Source organism: Acomys russatus, chromosome 19, assembly GCF_903995435.1.
Source record: "Acomys russatus chromosome 19, mAcoRus1.1, whole genome shotgun sequence".
In the NCBI taxonomy this organism is placed as follows: domain Eukaryota; kingdom Metazoa; phylum Chordata; class Mammalia; order Rodentia; family Muridae; genus Acomys; species Acomys russatus.
In genome coordinates this window covers 51,996,124-52,020,782 of record NC_067155.1, presented here as the reverse complement: position 1 = coordinate 52,020,782, position 24,659 = coordinate 51,996,124, and the positions used below count along the sequence as shown (strand labels likewise).

The 24,659-nt window shown below is 44.8% G+C and overlaps 1 protein-coding gene across 1 annotated transcript in view; it reads right to left on the bottom strand.

The window, feature by feature from the left end:
- The window catches only part of Sbno1 (strawberry notch homolog 1), a 52,778-nt gene extending 28,822 nt beyond the window's left edge, over window positions 1-23,956 (bottom strand). The window contains exons 1-9 of the mRNA XM_051161492.1: window positions 23,783-23,956; window positions 13,139-13,267; window positions 12,264-12,368; window positions 8,702-9,011; window positions 6,150-6,250; window positions 3,994-4,087; window positions 1,746-1,906; window positions 606-739; window positions 39-129 (exon numbers count right to left, since the gene is read on the bottom strand). Of these exons, the coding sequence (XP_051017449.1) occupies window positions 39-129; window positions 606-739; window positions 1,746-1,906; window positions 3,994-4,087; window positions 6,150-6,250; window positions 8,702-9,011; window positions 12,264-12,368; window positions 13,139-13,267 (1,125 nt within the window). The 5' untranslated portion in view covers window positions 23,783-23,956. The remainder of the gene's footprint in view (window positions 1-38; window positions 130-605; window positions 740-1,745; window positions 1,907-3,993; window positions 4,088-6,149; window positions 6,251-8,701; window positions 9,012-12,263; window positions 12,369-13,138; window positions 13,268-23,782) is intronic.
- Window positions 23,957-24,659: the final 703 nt, after the last annotated feature.

The window sequence follows — 24,659 nt, the reverse complement described above, 5'->3', positions numbered from 1 at the left end:
GTCTGAGCACAGTGACAGCCCCACTGATGCGTCCATACCTTATTTAATGAATGAACCAAAATGTTTTTTGCTCCAATATCCCTTAAGTCTCTTTCAGCATCGTATTTTAAGTCATTTGATACGCTAAACCTGTGGGGGCGGAAAGATAAACCAAATAAAACTTGAATTGCATTTTCAGATAGAACTAAGAAGTAAGTCAGATCTTGACACTACAAAAAATATATTCATGGGGGTTGGGGAGATGGCTCAGAGGTTAAGAGCACTGTCTGCTCTTCCAGAGGTCCTGAGTTCAGTTCCCAGCAATCTGGCAGATAAAAAACACTGCATACATAATAAACAAATCTTAAAAATATATATATAATATTTTTTTTCATTCATTCGTTCATTCATTCAAGCTGGGCGAGGTGGCGCACACCTTTAATCCCAGCACTCCAGAGGTGAATCTCTGTGAGTTCGAGGCCAGCTTGATCTACAAAGTGAGGCCAAGATAGCCAGGGGTAAACAGAGAGAGCCTGTCTCAAAAAACAAACAAACAAAAATACATATATACAGTCATTTACACTCATTGTGCCATGGTAATCAGTCAGGCAACCCCTTGGACTTACCACAATGCTCTTTTTCTGCTCAACAGATAGTTTTCATATATGATCCCTGCTATGGTCCGGCCTTTGCCCACACCAGCACCATCGCCTATTAAGAAGCCAGCACGGTCTCCATTGGGGAGGAATGTTTCATGTTGCTGAAGGGGGAAGTTGGAAGGATGAGTGTCATCTTCTCAACAAGGTGGCTCCTGTTGAGCTTCTGAGGTAAGTAAGCTCCCACCCAACTAAAGCAACTACAGACAAGGCCATCGTTACTCCTTCATGCAATTTGATATAAAAAAAAAAAAAGTGACCGCTAGCACAGCTGTGCTGTCTATACAGATACTACATGTTTTTTTCTATCCTACCATGCAAACCCAAAAAACTAGTACAGTGGCTCCCCTCTGCCTCTGAATACCTGCCTGACAGGTCCTATGCCAACTTTTACAGCATTGCTTGCCCAACAGAATTAAAGCCTGAACAGTATCTCAAGCGTAACTGAAGTCAGTGAGTCCTGTTCACATTACCACCAGCACCTGCACAGCACAGGACTGCAGCTTACTAACTACTCCAACAGTATGAATACTCAAGTCTTTCAGCAGGGAAAGGAAGGAGAAACAAAAACATTCTTACATAAGCTTCACATTCCTAGACAAAAGATACATGTAGTCTCCATACTAACAATATTCCCGTGTAAAATCCCAAGGTCATGGCTTGTCACTTCTACTTAAGTGGACTCCCAGATCCCTGCCATACCTTCTGGTTTTCTAATATATAGCTTCTTGCTTCTCCCTGTAGCCCTGGCTTCCCGGGAATCTTTAGTAAAATGTGATTCCCAGAACATGATCAAGCGACCCACAACCGCCTGGAACTCTAGCTTGGAGGCGGAAGGGACTCTTACTTCCTCCAGTGGCCTCTGCCATTACAGACACATGGGAAACTCACACATACAGATAAAGAAATAATAAAATAAGCCAGGTGTTATGGTGCACACCTGTAGTCCCAGCACCTGAGAGACAGGTAGATCTCTGAGTTTGAGGCCAACCTGGTCTACAAAGTGAGTGTAGGACAGCCAAGGGTACAGAGAGAAACTCTGTCTTGGAAAACAAAAAACAAAAAACAAAATAAAACCAAAAAGATAAGCCATCAAACTTAACTAATTACCTGGGCCGCATAGGTAACTGCCTCGAGCTGCAACGCAGAGAGCCAGCCATTATCAATGGTCTCTTCAGAGATGGAAGTTTTGTACCAAACGTCAGGAGGAGTGACACTGGACAAAGAGCTAGTCTCCACTACTGCATCAGGGTGACGCAGGCCAATTTTTACTAAAAAAAAATTTTAATGTTTCGTTTAAATCATTTTAGTAACATTTCCAGCGTTACTACAAACTAGTACAGTATTTGTCTTATGACAGAGGAAATAGTAACTACTAACTATGAGCTTCTACATAAAGTTAGTAACACTCAGCTACGACTCCAATTTGACTAAATACCTGAACTACACAGTCTAGAGAATGACACTGAGAAATTTAGCTACAGTAAGCAGGCCGACTCAGGAAGCAGGGGCAGGCAATGCTCCATGGCAACCCTACAAAAGCAAACTTAGCAAACTAGTCTCATCTACCAAGAGAGGTGAGGAGGTAGGGTCAGGTGAGCCCATGAACTGAAGGTCAAACTGAATATAAGCAGACCTTAAATCAAAAGGGGAAAAAAATATACGCAGGTTTTTTTTCCGCTTAGTACTCTTCATATAGCTAAACTTTTCCATACAAAAAATAAGTTAACTTTCAACCTCATATACTGGCCACCAAAAAGTTATTCACGTTACACAAAAAGCAGGAAAATAGCGTAATGAACCCCAATGAGCTGGGCAGTGGTGGTACATGGCCTTTTGTCTCAGTACTCAGGAGGCAGAGACAGATGGATCTCTGTAAGTCCAGCCTGGTATACAGTGAGTTCCAGGGCAGCAAAGGCTACACTAAGAAACCCTGTCTCAAAAAAACCCAAAACACAAAACAAAACCCCCAACAACAACAAAAAACTCAACGAAGTTGGGCCTAATGGCTCTCAACTATAATCCTATTACAGGATTGCCACAGGATTAAAGCAAGTATGGGCTAAACCAGACTCTTTCAATAAGGCCAAAACAAAGCACCATGAGGGTGTGGACCTCAAGCGTGGTAGCACACATCTTTAAACTCAGCGTTCCTCAAACAAGTAGATCTCTGAGTTTGAGGCCAGCCTTGTAGAGAATTCCAAGCCAGTCAGAGCTATAGAATGAAAACCTGTCTCAAAGAGATAGACAACAAAACTCGCAAGAATCAAGACTCAGGAGGCAAAAGCAGGCAGATCTCTGTGAATTCCAGGCCCGTCTGGTCTACAAATCAAGTCCAGGATACCCCATAGCTCTATTACACAAAGAAGTTCTGTCTCAGAAAGAAAAAAAAAAGGGGGGGGGGATGTAGAGGGCCAAGCTGGAGAGATGGCTCAGAGGTTAAAAGCACTGACTCTTCCTGAGTCACTTCCAAGCAACCACATGGTGGCTCACAACCAAGTATAATGAGATCTGGTGCCCTCTTCTGGCCTGCTGGCTCACATGCAGTCAGAATACCATATGCATAAGAGATAAATCTTTTTTTTAAAGTTCCAATGTGCCTATGATTTTGGGTAAGGTGCATAAACTAATGTAAACTGAAGATGCATATTTCTATCTGGATAGTTTGCTTTGATTGCATACTCAATATTTACATAGGCAAAGTTAACTAGCAACCAAGTAAATAAAATCAAGGCTTTCAGTCACCGTTTATAAAGACTTTAACCTCAAAAAAAATCTAAATTTGTCTAAGGAGGAAAGCAGTGTAAACTTTCCCAAAGGCTCTTTTTTTTTTGAGACAAGGTTTCTCTGTGTAGCTTTGGCAGGCCAACCTCCAACTCACAGCAATGCACCTGTCTCTGCTTCCCAGAGTGCTGGGATTGAAGGCATGTACTGCCTGCCTTACCTAGCTGCCCAAAGGCACTTAACCCATGGTCAGGTGTGGGGGCACATGCTTGCAATCCCATCCAGCCAACTGTGGAACTGAGGCAAGAGGATTGCCAATTTCTTTCTGAGACAGGGTCTCTCTGTGTAGCCTTGGCTGTCCTGTAGACTAGGCTGGCCTCGAACTCAAGTGCTGGGATTAAAGCTGTGTGCCACCACGCCTGGCTAGGACTGCCAATTTCTAATGAGCCAAGACTAGACAAGAACTTGTCTCAAAAAAACTAAAAAAAAATGTAAAAGAGAAAAACTATTCACAGCTCACACTTGTCAAATCTTGAGGCACCTGACATTGTCAGGCCCTAAAATATAATGGGTTAAGACAATGAACTTCAACAGAAACCAAAGTCTTTCATTTTGACAAATCCCAAAGACATACATTTTATTGGCATGTACTCTGCATAGGTCTCTGCATGACCCATTTCTTCCTCATCTTCTTCTTCTGGTTCATCTTCCTCTTTAACAGGAACCTTCTGTAACACAAAAATACAATCAACCTTTTAAAAAAAGATTTATTATGAGCCAGGCAGGGGTGGCACACGCCTTTAATCCTAGCACTCGCGAGGCAGAGCCAGGTGGATTGCTGTGAGTTTGGAGGCCAGCCTGGTCTACAAAGTTAGTCCAGGACAGCCAAGGCTACACAGAGAAACCCTGTCTCAAAAAAAAAAAAAAAAAAAAAAAAGATCTATTATGTATTTACTATGTATATGTTTTCCTGACTGCCAGAAGAGACCACCAAATCTCATTATAGATGGTAATAAGCCACCATGTGGTTGCTGGGAATTGAACTCAAGGCCTCTAGAAGAACAGTGTTCGTAACCTCTGAGCTATCTCTCCAGCCTGTAAAATCTATCTTAAAAGGTCCAGAGTCTGTGGGACCTGTACCAGCTTACCAAATGGAGGTACCAACTGCATACTCCATAAAATATCCGTCCTTTCCTGCCTGTGCCAAGGTGAAAGCAATAATGACAATTTACACACAAATGAGCCACCACAGGGTTCTACTCTTTCCAGACACCATCTGCAACTACGTTGACCCTCAATGCTCACACATCTTTCCAACCTCAGTTTCTCTATTCAATCCAGGGCTTGAAAGAATAAGGAGTGCGGGGACAAAATGTGGGACACCCCAATGAACAAGCTATCCCAGCAAGATTTTAGAGAATGTGCAAATATTAACAAGGATGAGCAGTCTATGAATATTCCTCACACCACCCTATCCACCTGCCTGTCTTCCCAAACATCCACACTAACCACCACTAGGCCATCCTCCTCTAGCCCATGTTCACAACCTCAGTCCTTCCACAGACCTCAGGCTCCCGCTGCCATGGCTTGCGTGTGCCGTAGCTCACTGACCCGTATGCAGAGCCACCAGTTCCTCGGCTCCTGTCAGTGTTTGTGCTCCCTTCTGAATGCCTATCACAGCCCACCATAACCCTACTCCACAAAGTCAGTCAGGATGCTGGCCCTCACTCACAATCCAGAGCCTTCCCTATTCCTTTTGTTTTTAGGTGTGTGCCATCACACCCTGCCCACACTGTACCTTTGGATGTTCCTTATACAATCCTTAAGTCTAGATGGTATTAAATATTATATTTAGTAAAGGGAACCCATGAAGGAAAAGCCCTTACAGACACTCACTGCACACAGTGCCACCAAGAAACACTGTCTGATGAATGCACAGTCACCTGGCCTGAGGTACACAGCACTACCAGTTAAGGGAAAAAATTTATTTAAAGTCAGGCAATGGTGACACACACCTTTAATCTCAGCACTCGAGAGGCAGAGGCAGGCAGATCGCTTTGAATTGAGAGCAGCCTGGTCTACAAAGTGACTCTGGGATTGTCAAGCCTACACAGAGAAACCTTCTCTTGAAAAACAAAAACAATTTATTTAAACAACTCATCCAGATCACGGCACAATTTGACAGCTCCAAACCAGTAACTTAAGTGGATCCCACCAAGTTTTGGCCAACTCTATGCTGTCATTTTTCCTGACATTTTTCAGTCCTTCAGCAACACTGCCTATGAAAGTTGCAAGCTTAGCCCTACTACATTTCTGTAATTAGCCTACTTCCACTCAACAGGCTTCTGAGAATTTTTCTTTCTTGGTTTCATTCTCTTCACTCCCTCTCCCTCCAAGACAGGGTTTCTCTTGTGTAGCCCAGGCTGTCCTGGAGTTCACTATGTAGACTAGAATGGCCTCAAACTCAGATCCACATGCCTCTGGTGCAATTAAGAGTGTAGACCTACCAAGAAGAGACTTGATACCCTATGAGCATATACAGGGGGAGGAGTTCCCCCTCGGTCACAGTCATAGGGGAGGGGAGTAAAGGGAAAATGGGAGGGAGAGAGGAATGGGAGGATACAAGGGATGGGATAACAACTGAGATGTAATATGAATAAATTAATAAACTATATTTTTTTAAAAAGTGTAGAACACCATGCCTAGCACACTGAGGATTTCTCTAAAGTAATTTTAGCCAAGTAACCTCCATATTATACAGAAATAGTAAAATAGCTACTTAAAACTCACCATGGTAGGAGAAAAACTCCTCATTTTCATGTCATTTATCCATATCCTTGCTACTTCTTTATTAGAAGACTCTTTTTTTACTGCACCATTACTGACATCAGCTGTAGGAAGAAAAATGGATTACATTTTACAAGTCTCAATTTCTTTTCCTCTGGTTTAGACAGTAAGCAGTTTGACGGGCATAGTGGCACACGCCTTTAATCCGAGCACTTGGGAGGCAAAGGCAGGCAGATTGCTGTGAGTTTTAGGCCAGCCTGGTCTACAAATTGAGTCCAGGATAGCCAAGGCTAACACAGAGAGGCCTTGTCTCAAAAAAACAAAAAAATAAAAATTAAAAATAAAAATAAAATTTAAAAAACCAAACAAACAAAAGACAAGGGCCGGGTCTGGTGACACACACCTGTAATGCCAGCACTCGGGAGGCAGAGGCAGGCGGATCGCTCTGAGTTCTAGATCAGCCTGGTCTACAAAGTGAGTCCAGGATGGCCAAGGCTACACAGAGAAACCCTATCTCCAAAAACCAACCAACAAACAAACAAAAGACAAATAGTACCCAAAATCATACTGTTAAATTAAACATAATCATGAAAATACTCAAAGTACTGTGGGTTGCTTTGAAGATGTACTTACTATTTCATGTATACCATCAGGTATATGTATAGTACAGAATGTGTGCAATGCCTGCACAGGCTAAAAATGGCCTAAGATCCCCTTGGAAAGCCGGGCGTGGTAGCACACACCTTTAATTCCAGCACTGGGGGGGGGGGGGGGGGGGGGGGGGGGGGGGGGCGCGGGGGCGGCAGAGGCAGGCGGATCGCTGTGAGTTCGAGGCCAGCCTGGTCTACAAAGCGATTCTAGGACAGCCAAGGCTACACAGAGAAGCCCTGTCTCGAAAAACTAAAAAAAAAAAAAAAAAAAAAAAAAAAAAAGATCCCCTTGGAACTGCAATTATAGGTGGTTGTGACCTGCCTTGATATGGATGCTGAGAATCAAACTCAGGTGCACTTGATCACTGAGCCTCAAAGCTGTATGGTTCTTTAGAACAATTAACTTAAAAAAATGAGTAACTGAAAAGGAAATTACGTACTGGTCCTGGTGGCAAATGACTGTAATGTCAGCACTCAGGAACCTGAAGCAGGCAGGCTTCTATGAATTTGAGGCCAGTCTGGTTAACATAGGAAGTTTCAGGCCAACCTGGGCTATATAGTGAGAAATCTTGTCTCAAAAAAAGAAAAAAAAAAAAATGTAGAAGAGAAAAAAAAAAATTTCGAGACAGGGTTTCTCTGTGTAGCCTTGGCCATCCTGGACTCACTTTGCAGACCAGGCTGGCCTCGAACTCACAGTGATCCGCCTGCCTCTGCCTCCCGAGTTCTGGGATTAAAGGCGTGCGCCACCACGCCCAGCTCGTAGAAGAGAAATTTAAAAATTATTTGTTAGGGGGCTGGAGAGATGGCTCAGAGGTTAAGAGCACCGAGTGTTATTCCAAAGGTCCTGAGTTCAATTCCCAACAACCACATGGAGGTTCACAGCCATCTATAATGACGCCTTCTTCTAGACTGTAGGTATACATGCAGGCAGAGCATTGTATGCATAATAATAAACAAAATTTAAAAATTGTTTTTAGAAAAATTATAAGCAGTCGGGTGTGGTGGCTCACGCCTTTAATCCCAGCACCCGGGAGGCAGAGGCAGGAGGATCGCTGTGAGTTTTAGGCCAGCCTGGTTTCCAAATAAGTCCAGGACAGCTACAGCCACACAGAGAGACCCTGTCTCAAAAAACAAAAAACAAGCTGGGTGTGGTGGCCCACGCCTTTAATCCCAGCACTCGGGAGGCAGAGGCAGGTGGATCTCTGTGAGTTCGAGACCAGCCTGGTCTACAAAGCGAGTCCAGGACACCCAAGGCTATGCAGAGAAACCCTGTCTTGAAAAACCAAAAACAAAACCAAAAAAAAAAAAAAAAAAAAGAAAGAAAAGAAAAAGAAAAGAAAAAAGAAGAAAAATTATAAGCAACATACATTAGCCAGAATTACTTAATTTAGTACAAATATCAAAAACCAACATTTCTTTTGAGATACCATTCTGGCTCACATTAAAAAAACAAAAAACAAAAAACACGTAATTCAGGCCAGGAGGTGGTGGCACACACCTTTAATCTCAGCATAGGCACTCGGATCTCTGGAAGTTCAAGGCCAGCCTGGTCTACAAAGTGAGTCCAGGACAGACAAGGCTACACAGAGAAACCCTGTCTTAAAAAATAAACAAAAAACCAGTAAAACCAAATTTAGCTGGGCATGGTGGCACACACCGGTAATACCAGCACTCGGGAGGCAGAGGCAGATGAATATCTGTGAGATGGGTACCTTCATGCGTATGGTACACGTATATGCACTCAGACACACACACAGAAAAATACAAATATTAAACAAAATACCCGAAATCACTTGTGAAAAACACACACACACACACACACACACACACACACACACACACACACACACACACACACACACAGCTTGGGGAAAACAAAGTTAAAACAGCTGAAAATGCACTTACTAGCTGCAGTTGCAACTGGCTGAGCAATGTTAGCAGGTGGCTTCAGTTTCATGAGTTCATTTAAACTATTACTTTTGAGTAAATCCTTCAGCTGAACCTGGTCTTTTGAAGGAGCGGGGGGCATGGCATTTCGTATTGCTGGCGCTGAGACTGAAGGGCGTGTGCTTGCAGTGGTCTGGATAAACTTTGTTAAAGTGATGGTCTGCCTATTCGTTGTTACAGGTGGTGTTTTAGTCATTACAATTGTAGATCCCAAGGTCGGAAGTTGATTTATTTGATTCAGCACAAACGTCGTAGTGGATGGAGGCTGCTAGAAAAGAAAACAACCCTTCACACACTTGACGGACTTAATAGTCTGCATCAGAAAACACACCAGGCTGCCTAGGAATCTCAAGCTAGAGACCCGAAGGGGAGTGGACTCCAAAGGCAAAGCAGACTGTTATGCAGGCATGAGAGCCCTGAAACCCAGAATCCAAAAGGCAAGTAAAAGAGGCAGCCTTTGCACGTCTGCAATCTCCATGCTCCTATGGTGAAATGGGAGGCAGAGAGACCCTGTCTCCAACAAGAATGGACTGAAGGTTGCCCTCCGACTACATGCCTGCTGAGACATGTATAAGCCCAGAGTCAATTCACACAATCTAAGCTTTATTCTAGTCTGCTTAAGTAATGGTACTTTATTTGTAATTTAGCATTTAGCTATAAATTACCACGTTAAAACACAGGAAAGGGGGGGCTGGAGAGATGGCTCAGTGGTTAAGAGTGCCGCCTGCTCTTCCAAAGGTCCTGAGTTCAATTCCCAGCAACCACATGGTGGCTCATAACCATCTGTAATGTGATATGGCGCTCTCTTCTGGCTTGCAGGAGTACATGCAAGCAGAGCACTGTATATATAATAATAAATAAATAAATCTTAAAAAAAGAAAAAAAGGAAAGGATGTAGCAATAATTTGACTTTTTCTTTAAAAAGATTTATTATATTATTATGTATACAGTATTTTGCCTGCATGTTCACCTGCACGCCAGAAGAGGGCACCAGATCTCATTATAGATGGTTGTGAGCCACCATGTGGTTGCTGGGAATTGAACTCAGGACCTTTGGAAGAGTCAGTCAGTGCTCTTAACTTCTGAGCCATCTCTCCAGGCCCAATAATTTGACTTTTCTTTCCCCTTTGAGACACGGTTTTGCCACCTGCCTCCTTTCTTCTCTTTTCTTTCTTTCATTTTTTTGGAGACAGGGTTTCTCTGTGTGGCCCTCGCCATCCTGGAACTTGCTCTGTTGACCAGGCTGGCCTCGAACTCAGAGATCAGTCTGCCTCTGCCTCCCAAGTTCTCAGATTAAAGGCGCGTACCATCACCAGCTATAATTTGACATTTTATATAGCCATCAAGAATATAAATTATAAAGGGAAGCAATCCTAAAGCAGCTGTCACTTATAATAAACTCTATTTATTTAGGTTTATCGAGGCAGGGTTTCTCTGTGTAGCCTTGGCTGTCCTGGAGTCACTTTGTAGACCAGACTGGCCTCGAACTCACAGCGATCCACCTGCCTCTGCCTCCCAAGTGCTGGGATTAAAGGCGTGTACCACCACCGCCCGGCCATAATAAACTCTAATAAGCCAAGCAACAGAAAATTTTAATGCCAACACTGGCAACTTGACAGAAAACTAACCAAATTATTTAAGACAGCGAAGACTAGATTTTATTGACACCAATTTTCTTTTTTTCCTCAAGTATATCATTTATTTATTTGCTTATTTATTGTGTGTACAGTGCTCTGCCTGCATGTACAGCTGCAGACCAGAAAAAGGCATCAGATCACATTATAGATGGTTGTGAGCCACCATGTAGTTGCTGGGAATTGAACTCCGGAATTAACCGCTGAGCCATCTCTCTAGCCCGCACTCCACTCTTCTTTTAATATTTCCATTGTTGCCAGACAGTGGTGGCGCATGCCTTTAGTCACAACACTAGGGAGGCAGAGGCAGGCGCATCTGAGTCTGAGGCTAGACTAGTCTATAGAACAAGCTCCAGGACAGCCAGGGCTATGCAGAGAAGCCCTGTCTCAAAAAAATTGAGAGAGGGAGGGAAAAAAAAATATTTAAAATGTCCTTTTTTTCTTTTAATTAGTAAGGCTAAGGGCAGGTGCAGGTAACTGTGGAGGGCAGAGGTGCCAGATCGCCCTGGAGCTACAAGCACATGTCACCCTACAGTAGTAATAGCTCTTAACTGCTGAGTTATCACTCAAGCCCTTAGAGGCCTCATATCTCTTTTTTAACATTGCATTTATTTTTTTTTTTAAACCTTTTAATTTTTTTTCCACAAATTGATTTTACTGAGGAGGCAAATGTATGGAAGTCAGAGGACAGTGTGGGGAGCTAGGTTCTCTCCTTCCACTGCTCCTAGGGCTTGAGCCTGGATCTTGAGACATGGCAACAACCCATCTCAGAGGCCCAACTGCATCATTCCGCTCAATACTGTTTGTCATCACACAGATTACAAATAATTTTAGAACCTAAAAGGCAAAGATAACGGAGGTAAACTCCAACTACTGGCAATAAGATGGTTACTATCAACAGTTCATACCATGTGTGTTGTTAGGGAGGAGGAGAAGTGAAAAAACAGGGAGGTGCAAAGAAAAAGAAAAGACTGAGCACGGTGGCAGGACTGTGGAAGCCACACATGCAAGGAGATGGAGAATGAACAGAAGCTGAGGTCAAAGCTGGCATGGACTACATAAGCCCTATCTCAAAAATAAAAAATTTTTTAAAAAATGAAATAAAGATAAAGCCAATTTGAAAATGCTGTGTCTGTGGCTTTAAGAGCACTGAGTATTTCTGCCTGTCGTTGGTGTATGTGTTCCTGTGGTGCTGAGGTCATCCCCGGGCCTGGCAAGGCAAGTCGGCTACCACTAAGCCCTAGCCCCTTTACTTTTTCAATAAAAATGTCCTAGACTGTTATTTACCACTTTTAATCTACACTACAAATTTTAACCAGTATGACTAAAATTTCATATCTACTTGATTGTGTTTATACTGACTATACTTAAGGTAAGATCAAAAGAACTCTGCATGTAAAGCACAATTAATCATAGTTATAGCATAACCACCGACAAAAGCCAAGGCACCAAACACTGACAACAGTGAGATAACACATGGCTTCAAGCTTCAGTTCAGTTTTTGTTTGTTTTTGGCTTTCGAGAAAGGGTTTCTCTGTGTAGCCTTGGCTGTCCTGGACTCGCTTTGTAGACCAGGCTGGCCTCGAACTCTGCCTCCCAAGTGCTGGAATTAAAGCAGTGTGCCACCACCCTTGGCTCACTATTATTTTTCTTGTATAAAAACCCCTATGTGGTAGCTACAACTAGAGCCTGGGTGCGCCTGCTTCTTGAGTGCTTGGATTAAAGGTGTGCACTGGGCTTAAAGTTTTTTTATGATAATACCCTAGTCTCTGCTACATAGGGACATCAAGGCTAGCCAGGGCTAAAGATTTTATTTGAAATGATGTTCTATTTTTGCTACCACCTTAAACCATTTTAGAATAAGAGCAAATCTGCGAGGCTCTTACCCTCACATTTAGCAGTGCAGGAGTAGCCATCATCTCTGGTTCTTGTTTAACAGGAACTGCTGCTTCTGTCTCCAAACCTAGCTCTAATGCACTAAGTGGCACCGACTGCAGAAAATAACAGAGAAAGGACGGACAGCAGTGAATCCTGTTTCAAGAACAAGAGTTATAAAAACAAAAAACAACAAACTGTAGAGCTGGATTCTACTTCAGTGGTAGAGTAGTTGCGCAGCCGGCAGAGCCCTAGCTCAGACCCCAGCACCATATAAACGATCAATAGACAAGAGACAAATTGTGGTCAACATAAAATCTCTACAAAGTTACACTAATATCTGAATTTGTTTTTGTTTTTTGTGTTTTTTGGTTTTTTGGGGTTTTTTTGCTTTTAGCAAATGTAAGCAAAAGTCATAAAAAGAGGTTCCAACAAAGATCAAAGTAAAGGAAATTTATGCTCTTCTCATATGAATGCAAAGCAATAGGAAAAGCAGCATCTTGGCTTTGTTCCTAATAATACCTACCTCATTAATAAAAACAAACAGGTTAAAACAACATTCACATGTATCTTTAAAGTTTTATATATAAATATATTTATATTATATATATTTATACATAATTATATAATATATAAATTATGTTTTTTGAGACAGGGTTTTCTCTGTGTAGCCCTGGTTGTCCTGGAACTTGCTTCGTAGAGCAGGCTGTCCTCAAACTCACAGAGATCCACCTGCCTCTGCCTCCCAAGAGCTGAGGTTGCAAATCAGCAGTAAAATGTTGGCACAGCATACTCAAGTCCCTGGGTTCAATCCCCAATACCACAAACAGGAAAAACAATGGATATTGCAAATTGAGAGAATCCTGGAAGACTAGAACTCTGTTACCTGATGAACTGAAGGGGGCGTGGGGGTGGCAAGTCCAGCATCTCCACCATCAACATCAAAGAGGTCATTTGGACTAATCCCACTCTCGCTCAAGGCAGCAAGCAGTAAATCTTGCCCTGGTTCCACCATCTTTAGAACAAAGTGAAAAATATTAACTCTCTTTTAAACACAAACAATCAAAAATTTTCTACTAGAGCTGTTCATTCAGTACATCCGAAGAACCTGCTAAATGGGAGAAAAACAGGGTAAGAGAAAAAGTCTTTCATCCCAGACGCCTCACATTGAAATGAAAGGACGCAGAAGCCTAACATTCAAATCAAGAGTGTTTATCTAATACACTATGAAGCTGGTCATGGTGGCACATGCCTTTAGTCCCAGCATTCAGGAGGCAGAGGCAGGCTGGTCTGCATGAGCCTGAGGCCAGCCTGGTCTACAGAGTGAATTCTAGGCCAGCCAGAATACTACCAACTCAAAGGAGGCAAAAGTAAACTGTGCACAGGTTCCTATGTAGATGATAACACTGAGGTCAGGGGGAAGAAAAAAGCAGGAAAGCAAATGTCTTCTAACCACTGCATTCCAATACACTGCAATTTCACTCACCAGGGCCCGCAGGCTTCACTCATCCTTCTGTACAGTGATGGGGCCACTGCAGGGTTTTCAGATACAGCACAGCTTGGCACATTAGTTCTGATTCAAATTACTGACAGCAGTGAGAAAGCAAACTGAGAGGAGCTGGAGTAGAACTGACACAGGAGGACTTCCCCTGCCGCAGGTGCTGAACTGCAGTGGCTGGGGGGAGGAGGAGTGTGTTCCACGGCATTTAGCAAAGAAACGCTACATGTTTCAAATTAAAACTCAAGGGCTGGAAAGATGGCTCGAGGGTTAAGAGCACGTACTGCTCTTACAAAGGACTTAGGCTCAACACCCATATCACTGCTCACAATTGTCTGTATCTCCAATTATAGGGATCCAACACCATCTTCTGGCTTCCCGGAGCAATGCACCAATGTGGTGCACCCACATACACACAGGCAAAACACTCCTACACATAAATTAATTTTTTAAAAAATTAACTATCTCCAATTAATTTTTTTCTAAATTAACATACATATTTGTGAGTAGCTTTTCCCCAAGAAACTAATTTGTATTCTAGAAACAATATACCTCCGCTGCGTGATGTAAGGCAGCTACGACATCCCAGTCAGACAGTCAGCATAGGACAGTCAGCAAAGTGCCAAAACCACAACTTAATAGACAGTAACTCTTCAAGAGAGCAGGAAGCAGGGGAATCCCACACCACACCACACCAATCTGTGCACCGTTTAGGTGCAAGCTCTAACAAACCGGCAGGCCAGGTGGCTGTCCTGACTGATGGCAGGACCAGGCAGAAGGATGGAGGACAGAACAACAAAGTTTGCTATGAAGATTTTCAGAGAAAGAAAGGAAGTCTGAAACATAACAGCATCTTGTGCAGAAAGGAGAAAGGGTTAAGGAAAATCAGTGGGTTAATGCCCCAACTGGCTAGAGTCAGGCTTTCCACACATCACTGCACCTAAACTCACAGCAACCTGGGCAGTAGATGATGCAATCTAACAGTTAGAACTCAAGTTTCTATTACCCCAAGTTTAAAGAGACAAAGTGATCCAAGATTAGAATCCAGATGAGGGCCAGGCCTGGTGGCACCTTTAATCCCAGCACTCTGGAAACAGAGACAGGGGGATTGCTGTGAGTTCGAGGCCAGCCTATTCTACAAAATGAGTCCAGGACAGCCAAGGCTACACAGAGAAGCTCTGTCTCAAACAAACAAACAAATAAATAAATAAATAAAAGAATTCAGATAATGCAAATTCCCAAAGCCTTTGGGTGTTGTTTCCAGCCAAAAGATTAGAAATTGATAGCAAATTAACGCTTTGCCTTGGAATCAATGCTAGACACTCGGTCTGAAATGGAAAGAAGGAAGGGGAAGCTGAGGTAAAGATATAGGAGGTGGTGAGCAGGCCAGGGTAAGCTACACAGCCATCCCCTGGCCCAACGAGGAAGCTGAGGCTGGAGAGATGGCCTAGAGGCTAAGGAACTTGTTGCTCTTGTAGAGGACCAGGGTTTGGTTCTAAGCACCCACATAGTGCTAGGATTTAAAGGCCTGGACTCCCATGCCCAGCCTCATTGATTTTTTAAAATGTTTTAAAAGTACAAAAATTTGATATTCACACAATGCCCAAACAAGGAGTCATGTCGAATGCCTTTAATCCCAGCACTCAGGAGGCAGAGGAAGGCAGATTACAGTGAGTTCACGGCCAGCCTGGTCTACAAAGCGAGTCCAGGACAACGAAGGCTACACAGAGAAACCCTGTCTTGAAAAACCAAAAACCAAACCAACCAAACAAACAAAAAGACTCAAAAAAAAAAAAACAAAAAAACAACAGGGCCAGAATGGTGGTGCACTCCCTTAAACCCAGCACTAAGGAGACAGGGGCAGCAAATCTCTGATTTTGAGGCCAGCCTGGTCTACAAACTGAGCCCCAGGACAGCAAGGACTACACAGAGGAACTCTGTCTTGAAACCCATAACCGCACCTGCACCCCCGCAAAAATACAACTTTTACCTGTCAACTTAAGTGGATCTGAGTGAGGATAAAGTTCAGAGATGATGCCTAGCATACATAAGTAAGGCTTGGAACTCAATGGCAAGCACTGAAAAATACAATAAAATAGGAAGGAACAGGCTGGAGAGATGGCTCAGTGGTTAAAAGCTCCACTGTCTGCTCTTCCAAAGGTCCTGAGATCAATTCCCAGCAACCACATGGTGGCTCACAACCATCTACAATGGGCTGGAGAGATGGCTCAGCGGTTAAGAGCACTGAGTGCTTTTCCAGAGGTCCTGAGTTCAAGTCCCAGCAACCACATGGTGGTTCATAACCATCTATAATGTGATCTAATGTGCACTGTATACATAAGAAGTAAATAAATCTTAAAAAATAAAAATAAAAAAAGAAACCATCTATAATGCAATATGGTGTCCTGCAGGTGTACATGCAGGCAGAATACTGTATAAACAAACAAACAAACAAATAAATAAATAAGGGCATGGTGGCACACACCTCTAATCCCAGCACTTGGGAGGCAGAGGCAAGTGGATCGCTGTGAATTTGAGACTGGCCTGATCTACAAAGTGAGTCTAGGACACCCAAGGCTAACACAGAGACCCTGTCTAGAAAAACAAAACAAAACAAAAAAACACACAAAAGAGAATAAAATTTTTTTTAAAACTTGGAAGGAACATGTGAGACCCTCTATTTAACTAGAAATTTAGAATGATTTGAATGTTAGACATATCTTTCTCATATAGAGGGTCAATCTATGGAGCTTTTGGGCACACATTTTCTACTTGTTTTCTTCTGCAGGAAGCAAGAGAAGACAGAGAGCACTTATCCCATTCTCGAACTGCATTAAGCAACTCAGTATTTAATCATATTCCCACATAAAACAGACTCCCAGAGCTTCAATGCTAAATGAAAAAGCACTAAAAAGTTGCACTCCCCCCTCCCGCCCTGTCCACCAAAAGAAAGCCAGGGAGGGGAGGCAAAGGCAGGTGGATCTCTGTGCATTGGAGGCCAGACTGGTCTGCAGAGCTAGTTCCAGGACAGCCAAGACTCTGTTACATAGAGAAATCTTCTCTCAAAAAACACAAACAAAAGAACAGAGCTGGGCGTGGTGGTACACGCCTTTAATCACAGCACTCGGAAGGCAGAAACAGGTGGATTTCTGTGAGTTCAAGGCCAGCCTAGTCTACAAAGTGAGTCCAGGACAGCCAGGGCTACACAGAGAAACCCTGTCTTGAGAAACCAAACAAGCAAACAAACAAGGAGCTGGAGAGATGGCTCAGAGGTTAAGAGCACTGTGCTCTCCCAGAGGTTCTGAGTTCAATTCCCAGCAACTACATGATGGCTCACAACCATCTATAAAGAGATTTAGTTCCCTCTTCTGGTCTGCAGGCGTACATGCAGGAGCACTGTAAACATAATAAATAAATAAATCTTTTTTTTTAAAAAGTTCCGCTTTTACCAAAAGCACATTTTAAAGCATTCATGGAGAGGTTGATATAAGGAGGGTATATAGAAGCTGTGTACCACTTCTGGCAGGGAGAAGCAATGTCACCACCCAAAAGAACAGAAGGAACAGCACCCACTACACTGACCATTATCAGCAGGGACAAGACAGCAGAGCTCCTCCTAGCTCTAAGCAGATACAAGGACATCATCTGTGAGGCAAGAGCACAGGGCACTAGCTGAAGAACTAGATCAGAAAGAACAGAACACACAACGTGCACATCACCTCCTAACGCGATACATACAGCCAAGCAAAGAATCTCAACTGTTTCTTCATCTGCTGACAGAATAACTCGTAGGACTGTTGTGTTGAATTAATGCATGAGTCAGTACCTAGAGTGCATGTTTGTAGCTGGCTTTCCTGTTTCACTGTATTTTCTTTTGACAGTCTCAACTCCCTGCAGTAGCCTAGGCTGACCTTGAAGTCAAAATTCCCCTAAACACTGTCATTATAGTTGTGTGCTAGGTCTTAAGTTCTTTCTCATGTTAATAAAGCCAGGCATGATGGTGCATACCTTTAATCCTAGCACATGCCATGCAGAGGCCGACAGTTCTCTGAGTTCCAGACTAGTCAAGTACCATGCCTCAAAAAATAAATAAAATAAATAAAATTTATAAATGGGTAATCCCAGCACTCGGGAGGCAGAGGCAGGCGGATCGCTGTGAGTTCGAGGCCAGCCTGGTCTACAAAGTAAGTCCAGGATGGCCAAGGCTACACAGAGAAACCCTGTCTCGAAGAAAAAAAAATTTGTAAATGGGGAGCTGGTGAGATGGCTCTGGCTGCTCTTCCAAAGGTCCTGAGTTCAATTCCCAGAGACCACAACAGCCATTTGTAATGAGGTCTGCTGCTCTCTTCCGCTTTGCAGGTCTACATGTAGGCAGAACATTGTATATATAATAAATAAATCTTAATAAACAAACAAATAAATAATGGTAGATGTGAGTGATGGAAGGGCAGGGCATGTATGAAAGTAAAGGACAACTTTGTGGAGGCAGCTGTTACCTTTGCAGTGAGAGCAATTTCAGATTGTTAAGCTTTGGCCCCAAGCACATTTACTAAGCCATTTCGCTGGCTCATAGCTATTATTTTGATAAAGTGGAGAATACAAAAAGATCTCCTTTCTTTTGTATAACTGCTATTCCACTGGTACTTGCCAGAATACAAGCCCCCCCCCCCCCCCCCCGTAACCCTGGCTGTCTGGAATCACTCTGTAGACCAGGCCGGCCTCGAACTCAGAGGGATTCCCCAGTGATGGGATTACTGGTGTGCACCATCACGCCAGGCTGCAGAATACAAACTTTTAATGATACCAATCCATCCAATTTTTAAATAGGTTTATAAGTAGCTGGAGAGATTGCTGAGTGGTTGAAAGCACTCACTCTTCTTCCAGAGGACCTGGGGTTTGGCTCCCAGCTCACAACCATCGGCAAGCCCAGTTCCAGAGGACCTAACATCTTCTGGTCTCCTACGGCACCAAGCACAAATGTGACATACACACAGACACCCATACATGTGAAATAAAAGAAAAAATGTTTCATGTTTTAAAAAAATAGTTCTATAGCCGGGTATGGTGGCGCGTGCCTTTAAGCCCAGCACTCGGGAGGCAGAGGCAGGCGGATCAACGGGAGTTCAAGGCCAGCCTTGTCTACAAAGGGAGTCCAGGACAGCCAAGGCAACACAGAGCGACTCTGTCTCCGGGGGGGGGGGGGGGGGGGGGTGTCTATAAAATACTAATTAACTGTCTAGTTTTTGCAGACAATCAGATCTAAAGGCAACTGGTAGTCATTTCCAAATGTGCATAAATACTATCATTTAGCAAATATTTTTGCCTGAATGAATAACAAAACAGGACTGGCATTGTGGTGGTGAATGCCTCTAGTCCAAACACTCAGGGAGGCAGAAGTAGGTGGGTCTATGAGTTCAAGACCACCATATCTTACAAGTTCCAGAACAGCCAGGACTACAAGAAACCCCATCTCCAAACAAACAAAAAACAACAGGTTGGTTCAGACCACCCTGCATGATTTAGTAAAAGCTTCTTTCAAAATAAATACTATAAAGAGAGCCGTGGGCACAGCTCAGTGTTGTTTTGTTTTGTTTTGTTTTTTAAAAAAGAAAAGGTGGCTGGCCATTGGTGGCTCGTGCCTTTAATCCCAGCACTCAGGAGGCAGAGGCAAGCAGATCTCTGTAAGTTCGAGGCCAGCGTGGTCTACAAAGAGAGTCCAGGATGGCCAAGGCTACACAGAGAGACCCTGTCTCGAAAAACCAAATAAATAAATAAATAAAAATTTGGCTAGCATGGCCCAAGTTCCTAAGTAAATCATAGACACAGACACACAGACAGACACACACACACACACACACACATCCCACTTCAAGAGTCAGCGTGGCCGGGAAGCAGCAGTGCATGCCTTTAGTACCAGCACTCTGGAGGCCGAGGCAGGTAGATCTCAGAGTACCATGATAGCCTGGTCTACTTATAGAACAAATTCCAGGTCAGCCAGGACTACACAAAAGCACTATCTTGAAAACAAAAAACAAAAAACAAAAACAAGACAGCTTCAGTTCTGTATCAAAATAGACTGAAGACTAAAGGAGCCAGGATGGTGTTGCACACCTTTAATCCCAGTGCTCAGAGACAGAGAGGCAAGTGGATCTATTTCAGTTTGAGGCCAGCTTGGTCTACAAAGGTATTCCAGAATGCCAGGGAAACACAGAGAAACCCTGTCTCAAAGACAAAACAAAATAGAAATTCACAAAGACACCTTTAACTCCAGCACTTGGAAGGCAGAGGCAGGTGGATCTCTGAGTTGGAGGCCAGCCTGGTCTACATAATAGTGAGTTCTAAGAGAGCCAGGGCTATATAGGGACCTTGTTTCAAAAAATAAAAATCTGGAAAAGGAAAAAAAGCAGAAACTCTTCATCACCAATACCTCAAATTCAGATGACTAATCCCTCTTTCTGATTACATTTTTTTTTTAACCAGGATATCTTGTATCCCGGGGTGACCTTGAATTCAGGGTCCTGACTGCAGCCTCAAGGTGCTAGGGTTACAGTCACAAGCTCTGGCACCTTTAATACTTTGTGTGTGTGTGTGTGTGTGTGTGTGTTTTAAGATTTATTGCTCGGTGTGGTGGCACACACCTGTAATCCTAGCACTTGGGAGGCAGAGGCAGTCAGATCACTGTGAGTTCGAGGCCAGCCTAGTCTATAGTCCAAAACAGCCAAGGCTACACAGAGAAACTCTGTCTCGAAAAACCAAAAAGATTTATATTTTATGTGCATTTTATGTGTTGCTGTATGTATGTCTGAATATGAGTGCCCATCTCCTAGAGCTGCAGTTACAGAGAGTTATAAGCTGCCGTGTGGGTACTGGGAACTGAACCGGAGTTCTCTGGAAGAGTAGCCAGTGCTCTTAACCACTGAGCCATCTCTCTAGCCCCCTTTAATACTTTTTATGATTAGGTTTTTCTTTTTATTCTCATCATAACCCAGAAGTCTCCTTCTTGTCACAAAGCAGGAGCGAAAGCCTAGAGAGAGGAAGACTAACAAGAGGAAGGTAACAAGAACACAAGCTTGGAACTCAGTAACAAACTTCCTGCCCCTCTCAGCCCTCCACATTCCAAAGTTCACCCTGGAAGGTAGTATGTGATTCTCACACACCTAAGTCCAACACTGAAACAGGCTGGTCTACACAGGAACTTCCACTCTAGCCAAGGCTACATAGTGAGGCCTTGTCTCAAAAAATAAAAAAATAGGGGGCTAGAGAAATGCTGTTAAGAGCACTGTCTGCTCTTCCAGAGGTCCTGAGTTCAATTCCCAGCAACCACATGGTGGGTCACAATCACCTATAATTTGATCTGATGCCCTCTTCTGGCCTGCAGGTACACATGCAAGATAGAGCACTTATATACATAAAAATAAGTAAGTCTTTTTTAAAAATTTTAAAAAGTCAGTCTGGCTACATAGTGAAATTATACAGAGACAGTCTCAAAAATAAAACCTTTAAAAATAAGAAGCTCAGAATCACCAGTCTCCACACTAGCCATTTTCTATGTTTTTGTTTTTCAAGACATGGTTTCTCTGTGTAGCCCTGGGTGTCCTGGACTCAACTTTGTAGACCAGGCTGGCCTCAGACTCAGAGATCCACCTGCTTCTGCCTCCACCATGCCTGGCTATCACACTGGCCATTTTTGTTTTGTTTTTTGAGACAGGGTTTCTCTGTGTAGCCTTGGCTGTCCTGGACTCAACTTTGTAGACCAGGCTGGCCTTGAACTCAAAAGCAATCAGGAGGCAGAGGCAGACCTTAACCAGCCTATGAGATGGTTTAATCCCTGAGTGCTGGGATTAAAGGCGTGTCATCACACCCAGCTCACACTGGCCATTTCTAAGTAGTAATTTAAAACATACTTAAGACATACAAGGGCTGGAGAGAGGTGGCTCAAAGATTAAGTGCACTGGCTGCTCTTCCAAAGGTCCTGAGTTCAATTCTCAGCAACCACATGGTGGCTCACAACCATCTGTAATGAGATCTGGTTTCCTCTGTACATGTAGACAGAACACTATACATAATAAATAAATCGGGCTGGAGCTATGGCTCAGAGGTTAAGAACACTCACTGGTCTTCCAAACGCCCTGAATTCAATTCCCAGCAACCACAAGGTGGCTCATAACCATCCATAGTGAGATTTGGTGCCATCTTCCAGCGTGCAGGCACACATGCAGGCAGAGTACTGTATACATAATAAATAAATCTTTAAAAATAAATAAATCTTTTTTAAAAAGACACACAAAAAAGTTCAAATACACCGGGCGTGGTGGCGCCTACCGTTAATTCCAGGAGAGGCAGGTGGATCACTGAGTCTGAGGCGACCTGGTCCTGGACAGTCAAGGATACAGAGAAACCCTGTCTCAAAAAACCAAAATAAGTTCAAATACAAGTAACATTCAAACCAATGAACATTAGGCACTCCTTTTTAACATTTATACAGCAATTAAAGCAAGGTTGAGTTTAAAATCCTGAAGGGAGCTGTGGGGAATGAGGCAGAACTGCAAGCAGAAACCAGAAGTCTTCTCTCATCAGGAAATGGGGGGGGGGCAGCTTTAGAAAAATGAAAATTAGCATTCCTGTGCAATCCAAACTGTCCCACTTAAGTCACCTCGGCAAATGCCATTTCACCCCAGAAATAACGTGTAACAGTAGTTTCTTTGCCCAATGCTCATGATAATCAACACTGACTACTTTGGGGCATGATGACTGTTAAGGGGTAGAACTATACACAAATGCTAAATAAGCTGACTGATACAGGGCACTTTTGGGTTTGACAGTTCAATAGACTGTCCCGGGAGACTCCTGATAACCCTTTTTCCACCTTTAATTCTTAGTCCAGATAATATGGACATTTTTACTCAGAATACACTGCAAATAACCGACTTTTAAAGGTCAAAGGAGACCCGTTTTTTAACCTCTCAACACGTGTTCAGCACAAACTTCCGGGTGCGGCTACAATTGGCTGCGCAATTCAGTGGACAAAAACGATGCTTTCCTAGGCTCTCATTTTATCTCCAGTTCACCCGCCCCCCCCGGCCCCCCCCCTCGCCGCCGCGCGCGCGTGCACGGTTCTCAACCAGCGACTCCCCCAAACAAAAGCCTCCCACAGTAAACGAAGCAAGGACATAAGAAAAGCTTTCTATATGGTAACATCAACTTAGTGGTCCGCAAACATCAACCAACCAGAGGAGCACAAAGACGGTTTAGAAAGGGGAGGAGCTGGATGCCGGGGTCAGGAAAGCAACAATCACACGGGTTTGGACAAATCCAAGGCTTTGGAGCGGTGGAGCCCATCCCACGCCACTCCCGGGAAAACACCGGTAGACACCACTTTGAGGAACTTGGGTGCTCTCGCTCGATCCAATACTGCTAAGGTGAGCAGATTCCCAACCGCCATCGCCCTCAGTATGGACTGAGTTCAGAGTCTGAAGGTACATACACTCACCACTCGCTCGGGGGGTAAACTATGCCCACCAAGGCGAGGCGTGAAGGTGTCCCCCACGTGTCCCACGCACCCCACCCGCCAGGGAGCGAGGTCCAGAAAGGGCGTCCCGGTACCTCCCTCTCGCTCCAGGAACCGGGAGCAGTGGGCCGGCGGGACTCTAATAAGGTCTCCGACTCACTTTCCGCCGCTCGTCCGGAGTCAGGGAGAGGAGTGAAGGCGAAGGGGGCGATGCCCAGCGGAGGCGGCGTGCGCAGGGCCGGGCGGCTCGGCCCCGGAGCTGCTGCTCTCCGGCTCGGGACAGCGGGACTCCTGCAGGGCCGACGTTGCCCGGCGGGGAATGCCAGAATCAACGGGGCGACCCGCAAGATGACACCGGGGAGCGGACAAGCGAGACGCGCCTAACCGTGAAGCGGCCGCCTCCCCGCTCCCCCCCACCCCCCAACAGCCGGCCCCACACGGACCCCGAGGAGCCACGGTGGGAGTGGGTGGCTGTCCGGGAGGAAGAGCGTGAATAACGAAAAGGTCTGAGGAAGGGGACTTACTTTCCCCGCCGGAGCCGACGAAAGAACAGCTTCTCCCGGTCCGTGAGCGTGTGAGGAGCCGGAGGCGACAGGAGCGGAGGCGGCGGTGGCGGTGGCGGCGGCAGAAGCGGCGTCCGGCTCTGCCTACCTCCCCGCCGCCATCTTGACGCCCCTCCCCCCGACCCCCCGCCCCGCAGGAAGAGGGGGCGGGGCGACTGGTCAGGCGCCGCGCGCACGCTGCGCGCGCCACGCCCCACGTGACCTCACCACTCTCACCCCCGCCTCCCCTGAAGCCCATGCCTTCTCTGCCCCGCCTCCTCCCTAGGTGAAGGAAGCGGACTTCCACCCCCCACCCCCCCACGCCGCATCTTGACCGCCCTCTGCCTTTGACACCAAACCCGGAGGCCGCCGGGTCCCGCTAGCCTGGTACCAGTGATGGGATCCAAGGGAATTCCGCAACCCAAACGGTCCATTACCACGGCTCCGGGGTGGGCGAAGGGTGAGGGGGCCGGGTTTCCGAGAAGGGGGAGGGGGCGAGGCGAAGGTGGCCTGCGACAGTCACGTGTCCGCCACTTCCGCCCCCCGCCCCCGCTAGCTGAGAACTCGCGAGATTAACGTGGTTTTTTTTTTTTTTTTTTTTTTCCCTCCCCACCCGTTGTGGCCCCCGCGGGCTGTCGGGAAGAAGGTCCGTTTCTCCTGTGTTGCCACCAGGAGGTCAGCCTGTGAGTCTACGCGCATGCGCCCCACACCTGTCGTCGTAGTTGGGTCTTGGAGGGCCGAGAGCTATTTTCAGAATCTTGGCAGTGGTGACCTGTCAGGCCCTAGTGGGGTTTCTGTCGCTTGACGAGATCTTCATTGAGCATGCTAGAAATAAAATATTAACGCAGCCCTTGCTTGT